The sequence below is a fragment of the Melospiza melodia genome, chromosome 8 (genome assembly GCF_035770615.1).
Source record: "Melospiza melodia melodia isolate bMelMel2 chromosome 8, bMelMel2.pri, whole genome shotgun sequence".
Lineage (NCBI taxonomy): Eukaryota > Metazoa > Chordata > Aves > Passeriformes > Passerellidae > Melospiza > Melospiza melodia.
The window spans coordinates 29,790,692-29,809,484 of record NC_086201.1 but is presented as its reverse complement, the minus strand read 5'-3'; the positions used below and the strand labels follow the sequence as shown (position 1 = coordinate 29,809,484).

Genomic DNA, 18,793 nt, shown 5'->3' with positions numbered 1-18,793 from the left:
TTTCTATGCACAGTCTGACAATGGTGTGGAGATGGAAGGAAGGAGAAGAAATGTGGAGCGGCAGCGCAGCCCTGGCACGCTTTGAAAGCTGTCTCCTTAGTTCCAGATGTTCTAAATCACATGTGGAGAAGTGTTTGTGGTCAGATGCTGCTTGAAACTGATTGTTGATAGTCTCCTGAGACAGCCTGTGACAAATTGAATAATAAAAATGCTGAAAATAGCATAGTTATTCCCTGGAAAAGCAAAGTTCCCACAATCCAATAAGCTGGGAAAGTTGTTGAACTTTCTTTGGACACAATGTGCTCTTTTTCTGTGTGTGTACGTTCTTCAACTTTCCACGGGTCTTTGGGCTTTTTCCTTATGACCCTTCCTCTTCTTTTGAGCTGCAGGCAGCCACGCTTCCAGCCTCCCCAGCAGCAGCTGAACTGATCAGCAGCCTCCACCCTGAAGAGCAGCTTCCTTCACTCATGAACCTCATCATTTGCTCCCTGGCATCGTGGGTTGTGGCAGGTTTGTCTTTGTAGGACATTTTTCTTTAACTGCTGGGAAATCTGGCTCACAGGACACCTATTGCTGAAATCCTCACCACAACAGCCCATCCTGGCCAGCAGCAGCGCTCTCCTGGCCTGTGCCATTGTTGATTCCTTTCCCATTAGCCCACTTGTGGCACCACAAGGCACAATCCTGACCTTCCATCCTCAGTGCATGGGCAACCAGGGACAGCCACCATGCCAGGGTTTGGTGTTCTGTGTATTCTCCCTGAAGCAGGAGGCCTGAGGTCAGTGAGTGCCCCAGGAGAGCTTGGTGAGGGCAGGTCCCTCTTGAGAATTTGGTAGTTTAACAAGTGGAAGTGGGATTTTTGGTGGTGAGAGGAGATTTGCTACAGGCTGCTTGTGCTGCAGTAGTGAATTCCATTTCTGGTGGCAGAGGTGATAAAAGCCATGGGTAGTGACAAGATGTGGAAATGTTTGGAGTGTTCGGAGTGAGACTGTGTGTGCTCTGCCAGCCAACAACAGTCCTTATCATTTGATGGATGCTAAATACATACAAGTGACTTGAGTCTGTCTACTACTGGAAAAATGTCACCAAAACTACCCTTCTGTGTGCTGATTTATCTATTTCTCTGGTACTGGAATTAGCTATAGATCCTGTCCTGTTCTAGCATGAATTGCAGATCTGCAGGGACATATAGTTAAAATTTTTCATGCCAATAGATTTAGGGGAAGGTCTTGCAGATATGGGCTCACCTAAGTGATGCATTGTGATGATCTTTTTGTGGGTGATGATTTTTACCATAGCTCAACATAGTAATTTGTTTTATCTGACCATTCATTCTGGAGACTGGCAATGTTTGGACTTCCAGCAGAGCTCATAACTGAGGTCATCAGCATTTTAACATGTGCTCGGTGAAGTCCGGACCCTACATACCAAAGTCTTCTCTGATGCTTTTTGTTCAATGGAATGTTCCACTCACCCACCAACCTGCTCACCCAGACCTCTGCTGCTCCCCTGCTGCCAGGCAGGTCACCAGCTGATGCCCATTTTTGTGTCCTCCCTGACTGCTGTGGGGCTGTGGAGCTTTGTAAGTGAAGCATCTGCAGTGCAACTATTCCTCCCCCACATAAAAATCTGAGGCGGGCAGAAAATTCAGGGGTAGAGTAAAACCAAAGAAATGGAGCAGGGTGCAATGGAAAACACAAATGTTTTAGGAGTGCTATAGCCAAAACATGAGAGGCTCCAGTTTCGCAATGAAATTAAGTTTGTGCTGAGCTGTTGGTCTGAAGTTTAGTTCCTGCATGATGTGTTGAGAATAGCATTTGCAAAAGATTTAATCTGCTGACAGACTGGTGCTCTGTCCCAAAACCACCAGCACAGTTCTCTCCATGACTGTCTCCTACCAGGCACTGCCTGAAATAGCCTAACAAAGGACAGAAAACTGGCTGTGCTTTTTCTGCCATGAAGATGAAATGCAGAAGATGATGGCCGTAGGAAAGGCTACAGTCTCCACTGTAGTTTTCTCCTGGATAGTTTCTCCTGCCATGAGTAATGTCTTGCACTCACATCTTCATAGTTAACCACGCTGCTGAGTCAGAAATTATTGTGTGATCAGCTCAAGAAGTACCAAAGTGCCTGTGCTGCTCACCCAGGCTGGCTGAGCCCTGTGCCACCACTGCTGTCCCACAGGCTGTCCATCTTCCCCCATCCTCCCTTCTTGGGCTTAGGAGCTCTGTCCTTGCCTGTGTCTAGGCCACCCTGGATGCTTCCTTCACCAGCAGTAGCTTTCTTCCACATGGACACGGTGGTTTGTGGATCTGCTCTTTGTTGGGACTCACTTTTGACATTTCTCCCCCTATTTATCTGAACTTGTGTGTTTATTTGAAGACTGGTGTGTTTTTATGTGAAGCTTGCTAGTAGGTGCAACCCTCCCATGGGTCCTTCTTCCAGCAATTCCCTGGCTCCATCAACAGTAAGTAAATAGAGCTCTCGATGTTGGAAAAGATAATTGGCTGTGTAATGCACAGAAAGCAAAACAAAATTGCTTTCCTCAAGATGCATTCATCAATTACAGCTTGCCCCAGATGGTGCAGCTTGAACCATTTTCTGGACAGGGAGAAATATGTCGAATAGAAGGGGAGCTGTTTTTGTAATAAATGACTGAGTGCATATGTGCATGACTACATGGTTTAGCTCTTCCATAATAGGTATCCTATTAACATGCTAATGAACATGCAAACAAGAAGCCAAGGATTATCATTATTTTTGAGACAATAATGTGTATTTTCGGGTTTTTTTCCTTGTAATTAATGAGAATGTTGTCTGGTCTGCTGGTGTCCCCTGGGCTGGTTGTTGCTCAGCCAGGAGGAGGTGGCAGCCCATGTGCTGCACAGATCCTGCCTCCTCTCTTGGCAAACTCCAGTTTGCCTCCACTCACCAAATCCTGCCATGTACTTGTGCAGGAGCTCCAACACCTTACCAACCTTAAGGCTGGCATGCCGAGGTCTGAGGTAGCACCACCAAAGCCAAGCCAGCTGCAGTGAAGGCTTCATATGTATTTTTAATGAAGTTTTTAATGGAAATGCCATGTTTCTCCAGAGAATGTAATGACAGGACAGTGATGTATTCTGATGAAGATTATTATTCAGAGTATTCTGACGAAACGATGCTGCCAGTTACAATTCCAGTGGATTGCTGCAGTTCATGAACAATAAGCAAAGTGACCACGTGGAGGAGGAATGGTCAGGGATTTCTGAAGGGTTTGTCAGGAGGGGCTCAGTTCCCTCAGCTACTATTTATTTTAAAATAGTTTAGGGGGACTTGAGAGCTCTCTTGGTGAGATCCAGCTTCTCTGTAAATATATTCCTGTGAGGGAACAAGGTGTTCTGTGACCCTGCACTGGCCAGGTGACTCTGCTGACACTGTGGCCATTGACCTTGTCTCGTTGTTGGTGTTAAATGGGTCTGCTAAGAGGCATTTAATTAGTTTCCATTTGGTTTTTTTTCCATTTTCCCCTCAAGAATCACTTGTATTGTAAAGCACACTGAGCTGTGCTGCTCAGAAATGCTTCTGTGATTCTCGGTAATGCATGAGGCAAACATTCCTGTGGTGTCTCACTCTCTGTTCCCAGAGAGGACACCTAGAGATTGCACACTCCAAGAGAAGGTTCCCTGCTGTGACCAAGGTGCCTCTCATTTATGAAGTGAGACCTTCTGAGGAACACATGATCAATAGAAATACGACAACTGTACTCAGGATCTGTCCCAATGGGGCCCCTGTGACATTTATAATATAATGAACATCTGCCAGCTGAGAGGAAGAAATAACACCACAAATGTCTTTCAGGGAATCTGCTGGTTGCTGCTGTGGCTGATAATAATGTGAAAAGGAATGAAGGAGCACAGACACCTCACCCACCTTTGTGTGGCTCTTTAACTTCACAGAGAACCCTCTAACAGCCATGCTCAGGCCCCTATGTCATGTTGCCTCCTGTAAGAGCAGAAATATCCAAAATGTAATGAGCAGATGGAGGCGCTGCTTGCTGTCCCACTTTTTAATAGATCTAGAAAATACAGTTATTTATCACCCTTGCAGTCAAACTCATGGAGAAGTGTTTCTCCCTGAAACAAAGAATATTTGTCACTTTGTAGCACAAAAAATTGTGTGTTTGTGGGACCACAGGGTAGTTCCTGCGGGAGGGCAGGCTGGAGATCTCCAGCCCAACGTGCTGCTCAAGGCAGGGCCAACTCTGAGACCAGACCAGGGACTTTGCCCCGTTCCAGGCCCTTGGAAACCTCCAAGGACTGAGATGCCCCAGCTGAGGGCCACCTGTGCCTGTGTTACATCCTGCAAGTGCCTCCTTGGCTCTCCAAAAGGGCTGTTAAATGCAGTTAGGAAATTTGGATCCCTTATTCAGAATGTGGGGAAGAAGCTCCACCCATCTGTGTTTGTAGCCTATTTCATTCATTTACAATATAAAATGAAGTTGATCTGGAAGCAGTTTTGGAGAGGAAACTCATATGTCTTTCCAGACCATCAAGTATTGTTGAATTTATTATTGCTTGAAGACAGAGTCAAGATCTGGCCAGAGGGAGGTTTTGAAATGTAATGTAAAATGAAATCCCTTTGGCCTGAGGTAAGCCCCTTAGCCTGTGCACTGTAACACAAGGAGAATATTTACCACTTGGTGTAAGAGCAAGGATTAATGTGTGCTAGGTGCTGTGAAAATGAAATTATTATTAATAGAAAGTTTCTTGTTTGCAAGGAAAGCTATGTGTGCAAAGACCTGTTCTTTGGTGAGAACCTCTTGTTAGCTTTTTAAAATTATGCTTGATATAACCAAAAGGCTCAGGACAGGAAATTCTCCCTCCATATCTCTTCTGGCAGACAACTAAATGTAGAGACCTGCAGAGACAATGAAAAGAGAGGATGAGGAGATGTTCAGCTGAAGAAGGGTTGACACAAAGTCATGGAGACCCAAACTTGGTGCAGGGGGCTCTAGAACTGAGCCAGGAGGATTCCAGGTCACTGGAGAAAAGGCTGCTGGCACTGAAGGCTGCAATTCTGGAAAGGTTAATATATTCAGGCAGGGCTGAGCTGGCTCAGTTGCCTGTTGGAAGCTTTTCCTCTGCAGGGAGGCTGGGTCACGCAGGTACAGTGCCTGGATAATTGGAGCAGGTCACTGGGAGCCTGGCTTGGCTGCAGGCACTCATGGAGAGCCCTGGGAGAGGCAGCCCTGAGCTGGGGCAGGAGGACGTGAGGTGTTTGATTACCCAGCAGTGTTTTCCCACAATTCATGAATGCGCTTATCTCCAGAGCTGGGTAATGTGTAGACTTTCAAGTAGCTGAGTCCTGAAGCTTATCAGACACATCAGCCATGGCCTAAAATCTTGAAAGCAAATTTTGCTTAGCTGAAAAGGGAGCTTTAATGTCAGTGTGCAGGGAATTACCTCCCTCCCTTTCATTTGCCTGAAATAAAGGCTGTATTTCAGGCAAAGTGATGCAGAATATGGACAATAGGGCAGTGGGAGGAGAGTTATACTAAAGGTCTGGAACATGTCTTTGAAATTTATAATGGTCTTTTAAGATTAAGTGGGTTAAAATTGCTTCAAGATGATCTCAAGAAAACACTAAACACTCTGCTGAATATCCTTTTAAGAGTCCCTCTAACTGATTTCAAGACACATGTCTAAAAATCTGAAAGATCTTCCAGTGAGCCTGTCAGTGACACAGAGCACCATGACAGCCAGCAGGAGGGCTGTGGATGGGGTAATGCTCACACCATGCAAGGAGCCAGGTGCTGGCACAGCACAGAGCTGCCTCATACAGGCCCTGAACATTTCCCTCCTTAACCTTGGAGAAGGATTAAATAACACATAGTTATTTGTGTGGATTGCTTGGTGGTCAGGTCCCCTATGGAAAGTTATTTATTTGGTGCTGGTATGACACAGGACCTTTCATTTCCAGGTTGCACTGCCCAGTATATTCCACACAGCCTGGGCAGGACAGAGTCACACTGCAGATGAGTCTGGTGGGGCTGATCAGGATATTTGGTAAGCCAGTGTGCTTAGAACATGCTTGTTCTGACTCCAAGGGCTGTACCATTAACACAGGGTCTGTGCTTTGTGGCCAGGATAGTGGGGCTCAACTGCCAGCATTCAGGGAAGGGGCACTTCCATCAACTGTGCACCTCCCAGGAAGGTTAAAAAGTTAAAAGTTAAAAATTTCTACCCTCCTGAGGAGGAAATCAGCTTAGGGAAGCATCAAGCTTAGCACATGCAGAGGCCTCTGGAGGGGAGGGATGCTGGCAGAGCCATGAGCTTCTGCCTCATCCTGCTCAAAGCCTCTGCTCCTGCCCTCCTTCAAAACTGATGTCCCACTGGTGCAAATTAGATAAGAATTGGCCCAGGGTCTTTAATTGTGATTTTTATTTTTAATTTGCATAATTAGACGTGTAATGGACTATTTCTGCAGCCCGGGGGCCGCTCTGAGGTCGTTAGTGCTGGCCCTGGGAGATCACCATCTGTCTGCAGAGGGCGAGGGCCGCGGGCAGCCCGGAGCCTCCTGTGGCTCACTCAAACCTCTCCCCACTCGAACCCCAGCTGCTTTCCCAAGCCACCCAAGGGGGTGCAGCCTCACAAAACATCAGTCATCTGTCCCAGCTGGTGTCCTCAACAGATGCAACCATTTAGGAGAACGCGGTGCTGAGGGGAGATTAATAGGGTCTGGATTTTAGAACGATTCCCACTGTGGTAGCTTTGCCTTTAAGGAAAGAAGATTGAGGTGGAGCAAAAGGAGAAGCAGTGCAGCAGAGCCAGGTTTGTGCTTCCCAGGTTGTGGGGAGGTACCTGCAGGCAAGCAAGGCTGGAGGGAGGCAGTAGATGGAGGTGGACAGTTATATGGAGGTCCTGGGGCATGGATTGGGATGAGACTGACAGGGTGGCTGGAGGAGAGTAGAAAAAGAAGAATTGAACCTTGCTGAAAATTTCACTTCCCTGACGTCCACCTCCTTGCTTCCCACGTCCTTTGGACACCTCCCCTTCTTTTCTATCCCCTTCCTGATCCTTCCCAAGCCTGTTTCCACAGTCCTGGACACCCTTTGTATCCCATTACTCTTGGCTGCTGCAAGTTCTATTTTGCAGCTGTGAGAAGAACAAAATAAATCTTCATTCTGGGGGTGGCAAAATTCCCTGTAGCCTGCATGCTGAAAAGCCTTGGGCTGGATCTGCTGCCACATCTTGTTCTACTTAAACTGCTCCTTTTAGTAGACCCAAAATGTTTGTTTTGGGAAAGGTGTTTCCACCTCCCCCAGCAGAGCCACATGCACTGGTTTGTCCAGGTCAGACATGGCCTGGCCCCAGGCTGTGCTGCCAGGCCTGTGCTGGGTCAGCTCACGAGGCACCATCACCATCAAACCACCCAACTGGACATTTCCTCTTAGACTTCAGTCCAGTGGAAGCTGGAGATTGTTTAGAGTGGGTTGAAATGTCTCATGAAAACACATTTCAGATGCCAGCTCCTATGTTTAATTAACCCTTTAAAATGGGCCTTGCCCATAAGGATCCATAGAAGATTTAGGGCGTTGCATATAAGAGTAATTGGTAATTTTTCACATTGAAGCTGGACAGCAGGAGTTAACAAAGTAGTTCTCCTTTATGCTTTTATTAGTTTTCCCTTTCAAGTTTTCAATGGCCAGGGGCATTTCTCATCAAGTATCTTTTGGCATACATTTCAAATATTGCTAGGAATAAATATCTGAAAGATGTTCCATATACGGTGTGGATCTCAAAGCCACACCAAAACTTTTGGCTGGGTAATGCTGTCCAGCTGCCTGCAAAAATCCTAGTGTGATTTTGGGCTGTGAGTGTAACTATGAGCTTGAAATAGTGGCACACAAAAAATGTGACATTTTCTCTGCAGCAGTGATTTGTAGGACCACTGATTCTCCCCTCCTACCTGCTCAAATACAGTTTCGTGGTGAACAAGGCTGAGAAGAAGCCAAGACCCCTGTGAGAGCAGCTGTCCTCCCATAGTCCCTGTTCATTCAGCAGCAGAGGATGGGGAGGAGCAGATTGGGGTGGCTGTGCCAGAGTTTTGATGTTCTAGGGAGCAGGCACCATGATGGGCTGTGCTGCAGCACCTCACCACCCTGCCCTGGCAGCTCTGCATGGCTGCTGTGTCTCCAAACCCAGACTGCAGCAGGCTGCCACTGCTGCTTTGGGATGTGACCACCTCCTGAGAGCACACAGCCTTGCTTTTCAGAGTTCCATCAGCTCCACACACAGGCACCCCTGGGCTTCAAAACAGTCGACAAACCATAGAAATGCTCTTTCATTTATTGCACCAAAGTGCTCTTCCAGAATCTTCAGGAAGGGCCGTGTCCTTCAGATGTCCCCGTTGAGCCAGCGGTTCTTGGCTATCTGCCCCGCGCCGGGCCGGGACGATGGGCTGTACTGCAGCAGCTGGGTGATGAGGGCTTGGCAGGGCTCTGGCAGCGGGGGCAGCCCCTCCGGGTACATCACCCCCTTCTTCTGCAGCTGGGGCATGCTCTGCACATTGCTATCATCAAAGGGAACGTTGCCCACCACCATCATGTAGAGCATCACCCCCAGGCTCCATATGTCGTATTTCTTGGCGTCGTAGGGGATGCCCATGAGCACCTCTGGGGAGGCGAAGGCCGCCGTCCCGCAGAAGGTGGTGCTCAGGTCCGGGTACCCTTTGAGCTCCTTGCTGAAGCCGAAGTCGCTGATCTTGGCGCGGCGGCCGTCGGCAGAGAGCAGCACGTTCTCGCACTTGAGGTCCCGGTGCACCAGGTTGCGGTCGTGCAGGTAGCGCACGGCCCTCACCACCTGCACGAAGATGTCCCGGGCGTTGGGGGCGCAGGGCAGCTTTCCCAGATTCTCCAACATCTGCAGCAGGGTAGTGTCCATGGCCTCCATCACGATGTAGAGCTTCCTGTTACAGACCTCGATGAGCTCGTAGACGCGCACGATGTTGGGGTGCTGGATCCTGCGCACGATGGAGAGCTCCCGGGGCAGGAACTTGAACACGACGGCTCGGGACGCTCGCTGCCGGTCCACCACCTTGACGGCCAGGGGCCCCTTGTGTTTGCTGGAGGTGGCTGCCTTCACCTTGGAGAAGCTGCCCTCCCCTATGGTCTGACCCAGCCTGTAGCCCAGCTCGTTGAGTATCCTCTCACCTCCATCAGGCTTTGCATTGGTCTCTGGTGCCGGTGGGCTCTCCTGGGGCTCTTGCTCTTGGGGCTGGGGCTGGGGCTCGGGCTGGGGCTCCCCAGCATCGGGAGGCTGTATTGTCTGCTGCATGGTAGCTGCTCACCTTTGCACCTTTGCACCAGCGGGTATGACAACCCTTGCTTCCATGCCCCACCCGGGTATTGTGACGGGTGGAATGTTGTGTGTCACAGGAGCTTTGGGAGGTGACGCGAGCGTCTGGTGGGTCCCCGTTGCTCAGGGGTGCCCCTGGCATGCCTGCACAGGGGACAATACAGCTGGGGCTGGATACTTTGGAGCTTTTACCCTTTCAGCCTCTTCATTTGAGTTCTCAGCACAGGGCGGTGTGGATGAAAGTTCGAATGTCAGCTTTCTGGGGTCAGGGACCCATTTGGGGACCTACACCAGTTTTGTGCAGGGTATTAGTTGCATTAAAATCCAAACTACACAGAGTGGTACAAAGGAGTGACTTCTACTGGCACTAACTGTGAATCACCTTGTCTAGCTATAAATATTGACTTCTTTGGTGATGGTGCACAGAGCTGTTACATTACTGGGGGGCTTTCTGATCTTTTTGGGGTGGATGGGGAACTTTAGATGTATCTTTCAGAAAAAACCAGCTTTTCTGTTTCTTGAACTTGGAATTGCTCTTTATCTGTTTTTATCAAAATGATATTTTGGAGACTTACAGAGAAGTGAGACGTGAGATCCTTCTCAGACGTTCTGTAACTTGGATTTTAAAAGGTTATAGTCAGTTTTAGTTGCCATGATGTGGCAGTCAAATTGAGCAGAGGGCAGCTGGGCTGGGCCAGAACACCCACTCCAGAGCAAGGCATCCCTCCCATCACACTCTGTCTATCAGGGCAGTGCCAGCTCCTTCTTCCAGGTGCTGCATCCTTGGCTGTTTTTTTCTGATTTGTGCTGGGTTTTTTAAGCTGCTCAAGTATCCTGCTCTCTCTGTGCTCTCTCACATTTCCTTTCCAGCTATACAAAGAAGCCTAGGACCACAAAACCCCATCCTCCAAAACACCAACCCAAACACTATTTTTAGGTTTTGAATATATATTTCATTCTGCAAGTCAGTTATAAAGACGAATGGTGATCAGCTGAAGATGAAAGAAAATCTTTCTTGTGAGTCCATCTTGCCAGTATTCTGAAGTCACTTTGACGAAATTAAAATGGGTCAACGCTGCAAACATGGGTCTGGATGTGCTGCAGGGGAGCTTTACTCTGAACTAAGAGCAAGTAAAGCAGTCACCATGTCGAGTTTTACCTGCTTAGAGGTTGTGCGTCCAAACCAAACTGCTTTCCTATTGGAAAAAAGTGGCTCCCAATATTACCAGTTAGATTGTGCCTGGGCCAGTCTGACCCTTGCTGCTGGGCCAAAGGCAGCAACTGCGGTGTATCACCCCAGAGATACCTTGGCTTGCTGGTGGTTGCAGCTGGGCACTGAACAAGTCCAGGCTTGTTAGGACCCCGTTTACCTCAAGAGGAATAGCTTCAGGCGATGGTGAAGAGAAAAAGGAGAGGATTCTGCTGGAGGGTTTAATGTCCAGAGGTTTATTCCATGGTTACAGAAGTCTGAACGTGAGGAACTGCTCCAACAGAATCCAGACCGCATGGTCTGATGACCTTTTTAAGCTCAGGGACAGGGGGAGGGGAGGTACAGGTGAGCCACCAACCAGGTGAGAGGGGCAGGGTCTCAGGGGAAGATGACACCCAGACAGCCCAATGACCCCTGGGCATAGGGGCATCCTTTGAACTTGACCAACCACACGACGCCTTGCTGGAATGTTCAGCCTGATTGACAGGACTCACTCAGCATGGGGGCAAGGGGGAAGGGAGAGAGGTATTGGCACACCTGGGAAAGTGACCTGGAAGGCCAAAATGGGACATTGCAGCACACCACAACACTTTCCCACTTCAGGTGTTATTTCTACAGGCCAGTTGGAAGTATGGGAATTTAACATGCCATGGAAATGTGGTTGCCAGCCATGTACCACCAGGAATACCATCAGGCTGTACCACAGCAGGCATGTTTGGGCCTTCAAATAAATCCCCCCAGATTTCTTATGTCTGAAGTGGATCAGCAAGAAGCCATTTCCAGAAGTCCCTGTTCAGAAACTGATGTTACTAAACACACAAAAATCCCACCTAGCAATCAGCAGGCAGATGCAGAAACCCATTTTGCTGGTTACGCATGATTTCCTGACAAGTTTAGCCCTTGAGTCATAACCACAGTGACTTCAGCAGAGGTCTGAGCTGGACTTTTCAGAGGAGCTGGGAACTTTGAGATGGCTAAAAAGAACTGAATCAATGTGGGCATTTTTATGAGGGGAAAGTGCTTAGACCAGGCTTTCCTTCCCCACTTAGTTCCAAAGCACCTCTGGAAAACACCACTACTGCTCCTGGGAATAGAAGGACATGGGCAGATATCTACAGGGGCTTGGCTGATGCTCAGAACGTATTTTAAAGTAGGAATGGGCAGTCACATGACAGGCATGCTCCTAAAACCCACAGGTAAATCCTCACTTATGGGAAGCCCCTTTGAAGCCCCTACAGTAGCATACCCAGAAGAGGGAGTGTCCACACTGATGTGGAAAAACCAAAGTGGCAGCTACAAATCAGGTTGCAATGGTAAGGAGCAATGTAGAGGAGTCCTGTGCTGCTGGTAATTCTTCATCTGCTCGAGGGAGCAGGTCACTTTGGGAAAGTTTTCTGCAAACTTGGCTGAAGTGGGCACTTTCAGTCTCAGTAAGCCCTCCTGGGAGCCCAGAAAAAGCCTTGTGCAGCCAGATGCTGCTGGAGCATCCTGGGGGTGGGAAGACTTGAAGGAGATAGAGAAGCCAGCCCTGGTTTCCCAGGGAGGAAGCAGCTATCGAAGCAAACACTCCCCCTCCTGTATGCTCCGGGCTGCAGCTCTGTGAGCTGCCGAGGCTGCAGGCATCGCTGCTGTGCATCCCCGAGCTCCTGCCCCACGGCCAGCAGCGGGGCTGGCACTGCTGCAAACAGCTCCCAAGGCAGGCAGCAAGAGGCTGGGATGAGAGGGGCTGGATTGGCAGGGCACTGCCAGGCAGAGGAGGAGGAATGACAGCTGAGCTCAGCTTTCTGTGCTGTCCTTAGATCTCAGAGAAACAGATTTTTTGTTTGGTTGGCTGCTGCCTCAACATTTATTGGTGTCAAAATGCACCCAAAAATCTCTTTTGCTTTCAATTCTTGCGCCTCAAGTACTGCTACCTGGTAAAAATACTTAGGTCACACTGATATACTTTGGTAGTGTACTCACTACCAAGATATATAAAAAAATGCTGAGCTTCTGTGCTTTCTAGATAATTTTTTGCATCAAAGCTGTGCTTGTAGAACTCACTTGTTCCATTGCTCTTGTTAATGAGAGCAATCAGAAACCAGGCAGCAATTACTGTGTTGTTAAGCGTGGCATGTGAGCAGGAGGAGCTGGTCTGCAGAGGTACAAATTATTGGAGCTCACTGCCAGGGATTTTGTTATGGGATGGTGGCACCGTTGTGCATCAGCCTGGCATGCAGTTAGTCCCTCTGGCAAGGGGCTGGTGGGCTCCTGAAGGACCACCAGGTAAGCCAGCCTTGCTGGGAAGCTAATGCAGCTGGAGGTCTCTGGCCTTATGCATCGTGTACAGCCACCTTTGATCGGCTGGACAAGAACACACAAGCCATGACTTTAACAGGGGAGGGAGTTTTTTCTTTCTGCATCACCCATATAGATGTTTTTTCACCGATAACGTGCCTGAGTGGTGCCTTTTGGGGGGGCTGCTCTCTTGCTGACTGTCACTGAGGGGGCACTGCCTCAGAGCGATGGCTGAGATCCCAGCTGAGATGCATGTGGGAAACCAGGCAGCTAAGTAGGGCCATTAGATCGTGCATGCTTTGGGAACTTCCCCCCTCCCTGTGAGCCCACTGCCCCTGAGCCCTGGGGGCAGCCTTGTCAGAGCCTCAGATGCCTGCCATTGATCTGAGGACAGACTGACACCTCCAGGGCAGGGATTCCACTTGAGAGAGGACACTGCTGAGTGTAACATGGGTCCTGCTGGCACAAGTGCAGCAAAATAAACCCCTGTGAATGGAGATGTCCAAAAAGCCATGACATACCACATTTTTATACCTTGCGCCATGGGACTGTAAGTTACAACGTGTAACTGCACTTGCACCTCTGCACTTGCACAGAGCCCTTGAGATTTCTTTAAATACCTCTATTTCCATACAATACATACATATTTTGCCCAAGGGCTGCGATGTTCAAGACCTGTCAGGGAATTCCTAGGTGTCCAATTTGTGGCAAGTCCGTGACCAGACATTATTTCTTGGCACCCTGTGAATATGGGAATGGGCAAACTTCTGCACAAGAAGTAAAAACAATATTAATGTTTTTGCTTTACTAAGTCATTATAGATAGCACAAAGGGTAACCACTGTTCTTCCCAGCAGATGCTGAAGTTACCAAGATCTTCTTGCTAGCAATGGGCAAACAAAAGTTTTCTTGTTTATCCTGTATTTGATTTTATTACTTTTAAAGGTATGTTTGTTGTACTTTCATAGAGCCCACTGGCCTGAAAAGAAGCACACTGCTCACAGCATTGTTTTCCATCTATCTGGGTGCTGCAGGTGCAGAAGGCTGATGAAAATTCTGCACATAATTCCTCTGTAGTCCTACAGAGCTGTGCTAAAGCCTCCAGGTATGAGTACCAAGGGAAACAAGCCAAGCTGAGATCAACTTATAAGAGGCACAGCCAGTGAAGAAAATGACACTTGGCAAATATTCTCATTTCAATAGTGATGTTATTTGTGCCTTTATTGCCAAGAACCCCTCAGTGTGGCAAATGATCACTGGTGTGTGATATCTGAGCAGCTGAAAAGTGGGGCAGATCCCATGGAAAGCATACTGAACCCAAGCTGCCTGGGGAGCTGAATTGCTGTCATTGCCCTAAATCTTTTCCTGCAAAATCAAGGTGTCTGGGTGGTTATTTTAGGCACTGGTGTTGAACAGACCTGGGAAGTCAAAGGTACAGCCTTGTCTCTGAATATTTGATGTTGTGTGTCTGCACAATGGCACCCTAAATTTGGCCATGGCGCTGTGGCTCCTCCCAGCAGCAGTGCAGACAGAGGAGAAAACCAAAGTCACAGGTAGTCAGAAAGCTGTGTTGAGCAATGTGCTGGTTTTGCTGCTTCTGTCTTCCCCTCACATTTCAAGGATTGGTGTCTGTTTCAGATATTCAGGCTATGTTGGGATTTTTATCCCTTTGGCAGATAAGGAATTTTGGGACCTCACGTTCCTGGTGTTCAGAAGTGCTGTGACCCTCGCAACTGCTGGCCATCACATCTTGCCCTTACCCACTTTTCAAACAGAATAAACTAGTGAAGCTGTGTGTGGGACTAGTACAAAATCTCCCAGAAATTCAGCAGGATTTCACCTGCAGAATAACACCAAACAGCAAACTCAGTGCATATCCACTTGATTAACCAAGGTTGTTCAGACACTGAAGAGAAACCTGAGGCCAGCACTCACGTGCCAGAAACATCTCTTCATGAAAATTAGAATTTAAACTGTGTGAGGGACATTAAATGGGTTTGTAAGCCATCAGAGGGAACAGATTCATGGCAACAGGCCATACTACCACCTCTTGGAGCAGCTTGTGAGTGCCTCAGTAGGTGCCAAAGGAGAAGAACAGAACGATAGGTGGGCTAATGAGCTGCTCTGCAAAGAGGATTTTGCAGCTGGCATTGTCAGGGCCACACCTGCCAGGAGTCTCAAACCTGAAGGCAAAAAACTCGAGTGGAGAGGGAGACAAAAGGGGCTAAGCAGGCAGTGACAAGTGAGTTGCTGGAGGAGCAGGAGGACTTTCCTGGCAGGGCTGTCTCTGAGAGGCTTTGTACCAAAATTCTTATGGAAAGAGGAAGCAAAGTGAGATCATATGCCTCCATCCTTGCAGTAAGTGGAAAGTCATGCCTGGCTTGTCAGAGCAAAGGAAAACCAGCTACATGGGGAAGCAAGCTTTCCTCTCCAGCGCTGGAATGCCTGCTGGGAGGGGTAGGCATGGCTGCAGAGAGAGGGGAGCCCATGTGCTCCTCAGCCTCAGAGCTCACCACACCCTTTCCTGGCTGGAGGTGTTGATTTCCCTGTGTCTCTGTTGAGAGAGCTCCTTCCTTCCCACCACCTCCCTTCCCAAAGCTGGGCCACTGCTCCTCTCCTGGCCTGTGCTGCCGACGCTTGGCTCGGCCTTCAAGTGGCCGATTCCTGAGGGAGAGCCTCCAAAGGGAAGGGCTGTGCAGTGCCCACAGCCTGCTGGGCCAAGAGAAGCACTAAGCCTGCTCTTCCTGCCCCTCCTCAAGGCTCCTTAAGGCTGCAGAGAGCCCAGCCCGCTTGCTGAGCTCCCCTTTGCTGTCCTGCTGAGGTCCCCTGTCCTGCTAGGGTGACAAGGCCAGGGGTAGGAACTGCGGCTCCACGCTGCACAAACCTGAAAGTGAGGAACATGTCCCTGCTCTTTTTGTTGCCTCAGGATCCACATAAAACCTCTTTTGTAGCTGAAAGATGAAATGCCTCCCAGAGCTGATGACTTGCTCACCTGTGTTTGTGCGCCTGCTGTCTGTCCCCAGGCAGGGTTAGCCAGTGCTCCCTCATGGCTGGCAGTCCAACAGGAGGGAAAGGGCTTCAGGTGAGGATTTAAACAAGGCCAGGCTTTCAAAAGCCACAGCAAGGGCCTCTTGGGTTAGTGGAAATGGAGTTGGAAGTAGGTGGTGTTGTAAACGGGACCAGATTCCCGGTACTAAAGTGATTTCAGCATTTATTATAATAAAAAGAAAAGGCCTAAAGCATGGGGGCTTGTGGGCCGAGCAGGAGCGCTCCCGTCGAAGATGCTGAGGCGCTGGGTCTTCTTCAGCAGCAATGTCCCTTATGTTCCAGGCGGAGCAGCACGGCTTCCCTGGGTCAGAAACCCCTTTTTATCCTGCTTTTTGTCCCTTTGGATTGGTTTCTTTTTGGATCCTTCATTTGCATGAAGTTTTAAGGCACTTGATTGGCCCACAGTTCTGTCCAGGTTGGCTCGTTTTACTTGGGGAGTGATGCACTTGTGTGAAATATGGTACCTATTTCCTATAACTACCCATTTAATCCATTTTGCAGTATAACTAACAGTACATGCTTAGCAATTATCAACTGTTTTACAACAGTTTCTAACCTATTTTTAACAATTGGCAACGAGGGTCGAGAGGAAAGCTTCTGAACTCCCAACTTTTTTCACCACATCAAGTTGTGTCTGTTAAATTCAAATATTATCTAGAAAAACAGGCAAGCATTTTGTGTTTAACTATCCCAAATGAACACCACTTTCCTCTTTACACTAATTTACTTACCTGCCTGTGGAGAGCATGATGTGTTAGAAAGAGATTCAGTTGTCTGGCATCTATTGTAAGTAATTTGTGGCCAGTTAAGGACTGCAGAATTTGGTCTATGATTAGGTTGGAAAGTCGATGGCAAAGTTTTGGAGCTCCAAAGCAGATGTTTAAATGCTTTTAAGTGGTATGGATGTTATCAGTGGCTGATTTCATGAGGTGCTGTGGAGTCATGTGGTAAAACCTTTCCAGAAGGTGCTCCACAAAGCCCTGAAGTGGCTTCTCCCACAGGTCTGGTTAGCCCTGGATGAGCCGGTCGGGGAGGACTGAAGGATGGGACAGGCTAGACATGCAAACCTTCACAAAGAGAGCTGCAAAGCTGTCAAGAGTGATGAGAGAGCTCAGACTGAGATTTGAAGATAGCAAAGCCAGATTCTAAAGGCGCATTCTAAGTGGCAGAAGGAGGTGATCTTGGACCAGGCAGTTGGTGTGCGCACATCAAAGAGAAAGGGAGACAGGCAGGCACTTTGGGAGCAAGGCTGGAGGCAGCTGAAAGGGTCTGGAGGTCTGTTTGCTGAGCAGGCACCATCTGTTTACTCCATCCAGCACCTCACTGCACAGGCCTTTGTGGTATTTGAAGCTGAAACTGCCTGAGAAGTCAAGCAAGAAACTATCCGTGACCCTGGGAGGAAAACTGACAAGGAAACTGAGGCTTATCACACCCAGCTGCAAAGGGATGGTGCCTTGGGTGGGGAGTGAGAACAGCCAAGCTCACACCACCAGCAGCAGCAGATCCTGCATTACCTTGGCTGATTTGCTTTCATTACCTTTAGCTTTGCTTTCCAGCAAACTGGGCTTTTGCTGCTTTCCTGCTTGTGGATTTCCCTGAAAGGGAAGTGAATCCACTGAAGGAAGAAACCAGGTGCTCCCCTTGCCTGCTGGCAGTGGCTGTGGGGCTGGGCTGGGCTGGAGAGATGGCATTGTGTGGGCCATGGGTGCTCCCATGACATATTATTTATATGTATTAATTATATGTTATATTATATATTTATAATCTCCCAGTGCCCGAGCCAGGAGGAATACACAATATCACAGTGCCCTCTTGGGGGCAGGTGTTCCTTGGAAATAGACCTTTGCGATTCGTGTGCTGAGGAACTCCTTGCTTGCCACCGTTGTTTATTCTAGCAGCTCCTGCTGCTTGGCTAAATCATGGAAATTCCCACTCAACAAAACCCCTCCCGGAGAAGAGCTCAGAGTTTGGCCTTGGGTTTTTATTTTATTGCTATTTCTCCGCTGCTGATCTGCACTTTGAATCTAAAGTGACTGGGATGAGGAGTTCCTGAGTGAAGATGGCAGTCTGCCCTCAGAAATGAAACCTGTCTTGTTTAAACGCTGTCAGATCACTTGGTCCCAGCACGAAACAAATTGTTTTAACAATAGATTTAATTAGCTGGTGTTTGTATTCCTTCACAGAGTGCTCCAGTCCTGCTGCTAGACCTGTCTGCAAGCTGTGGCATCTCGGGTACAGGAGTGTGAAGAACGACTGGAGCGTTAAATAAGGACGTGGATAAGTGTGGCAATTCCCTGCTGACTGCCAGAACAGCCTGCAGAGCAGAGACTGAGGCCGGCCTCTCTTCCCCTCCAAGTTTTGCAGTGCCATCTTTTGTCAAAGATGAAAAAGAAACAAAATGTGAATAAAAACACAACTTCCAGCAAATATTTGGGATGATATGGCTCTCAATGCCCTGCTGTTGCCCTTAATGCTCTGAATGTAGGAGTCTCAAGTCCAAATCCTTTGCCTGTGTAGTGGCCACTCTTGACTCACACAAACTGGGCTCTTCTCCCAGGAGCTGGTGGCAGGACAAGGGGAAAGCTCGGCCTCAAACTGCACCAGGGAGGTTCAGGCTGGATATTAGCAAGAATTTCTTCACTGCAAGAGTGGTTAGGCATTGGAACAGGCTCCCCTGGGAAGTGGTGGAGTCACCATCCCTGGGAGGGTTCAAACACTGAGCAGACGTGGCACTTCACAGTGAGGTTTAGTGGCCATGGTGGTATTTGGTCAAAGGTTGGACCTGATGCTCTTGGAGGTCTTTTCCAACTTTAATGATTCCATGGAACAAATGGATTTTTTTTAATTTTTTTTTTTTTTTTTTTTTTTTTTTTTTTTTTTTTTTGTAATGCAGGCCTATAATTTCCCTGATTCCTTAAGTT

General features: G+C 48.4%; 1 protein-coding gene and 1 long non-coding RNA gene across 2 annotated transcripts; one reads left to right on the top strand and one right to left on the bottom strand.

The window, feature by feature from the left end:
- Positions 1–380: 380 nt before the first annotated feature.
- Positions 381–18,299, top strand: LOC134421013 (uncharacterized). Its single transcript, XR_010028492.1, has 2 exons — positions 381–510; positions 18,056–18,299. It is a non-coding gene; the product is annotated as an uncharacterized LOC134421013 (long non-coding RNA).
- On the bottom strand, positions 8,379–9,317 carry TSSK6 (testis specific serine kinase 6). The gene has a single exon (XM_063161336.1). It carries the CDS (start codon positions 9,315–9,317, stop codon positions 8,379–8,381), a length of 939 nt encoding a protein of 312 aa, XP_063017406.1.
- Positions 18,300–18,793: the final 494 nt, after the last annotated feature.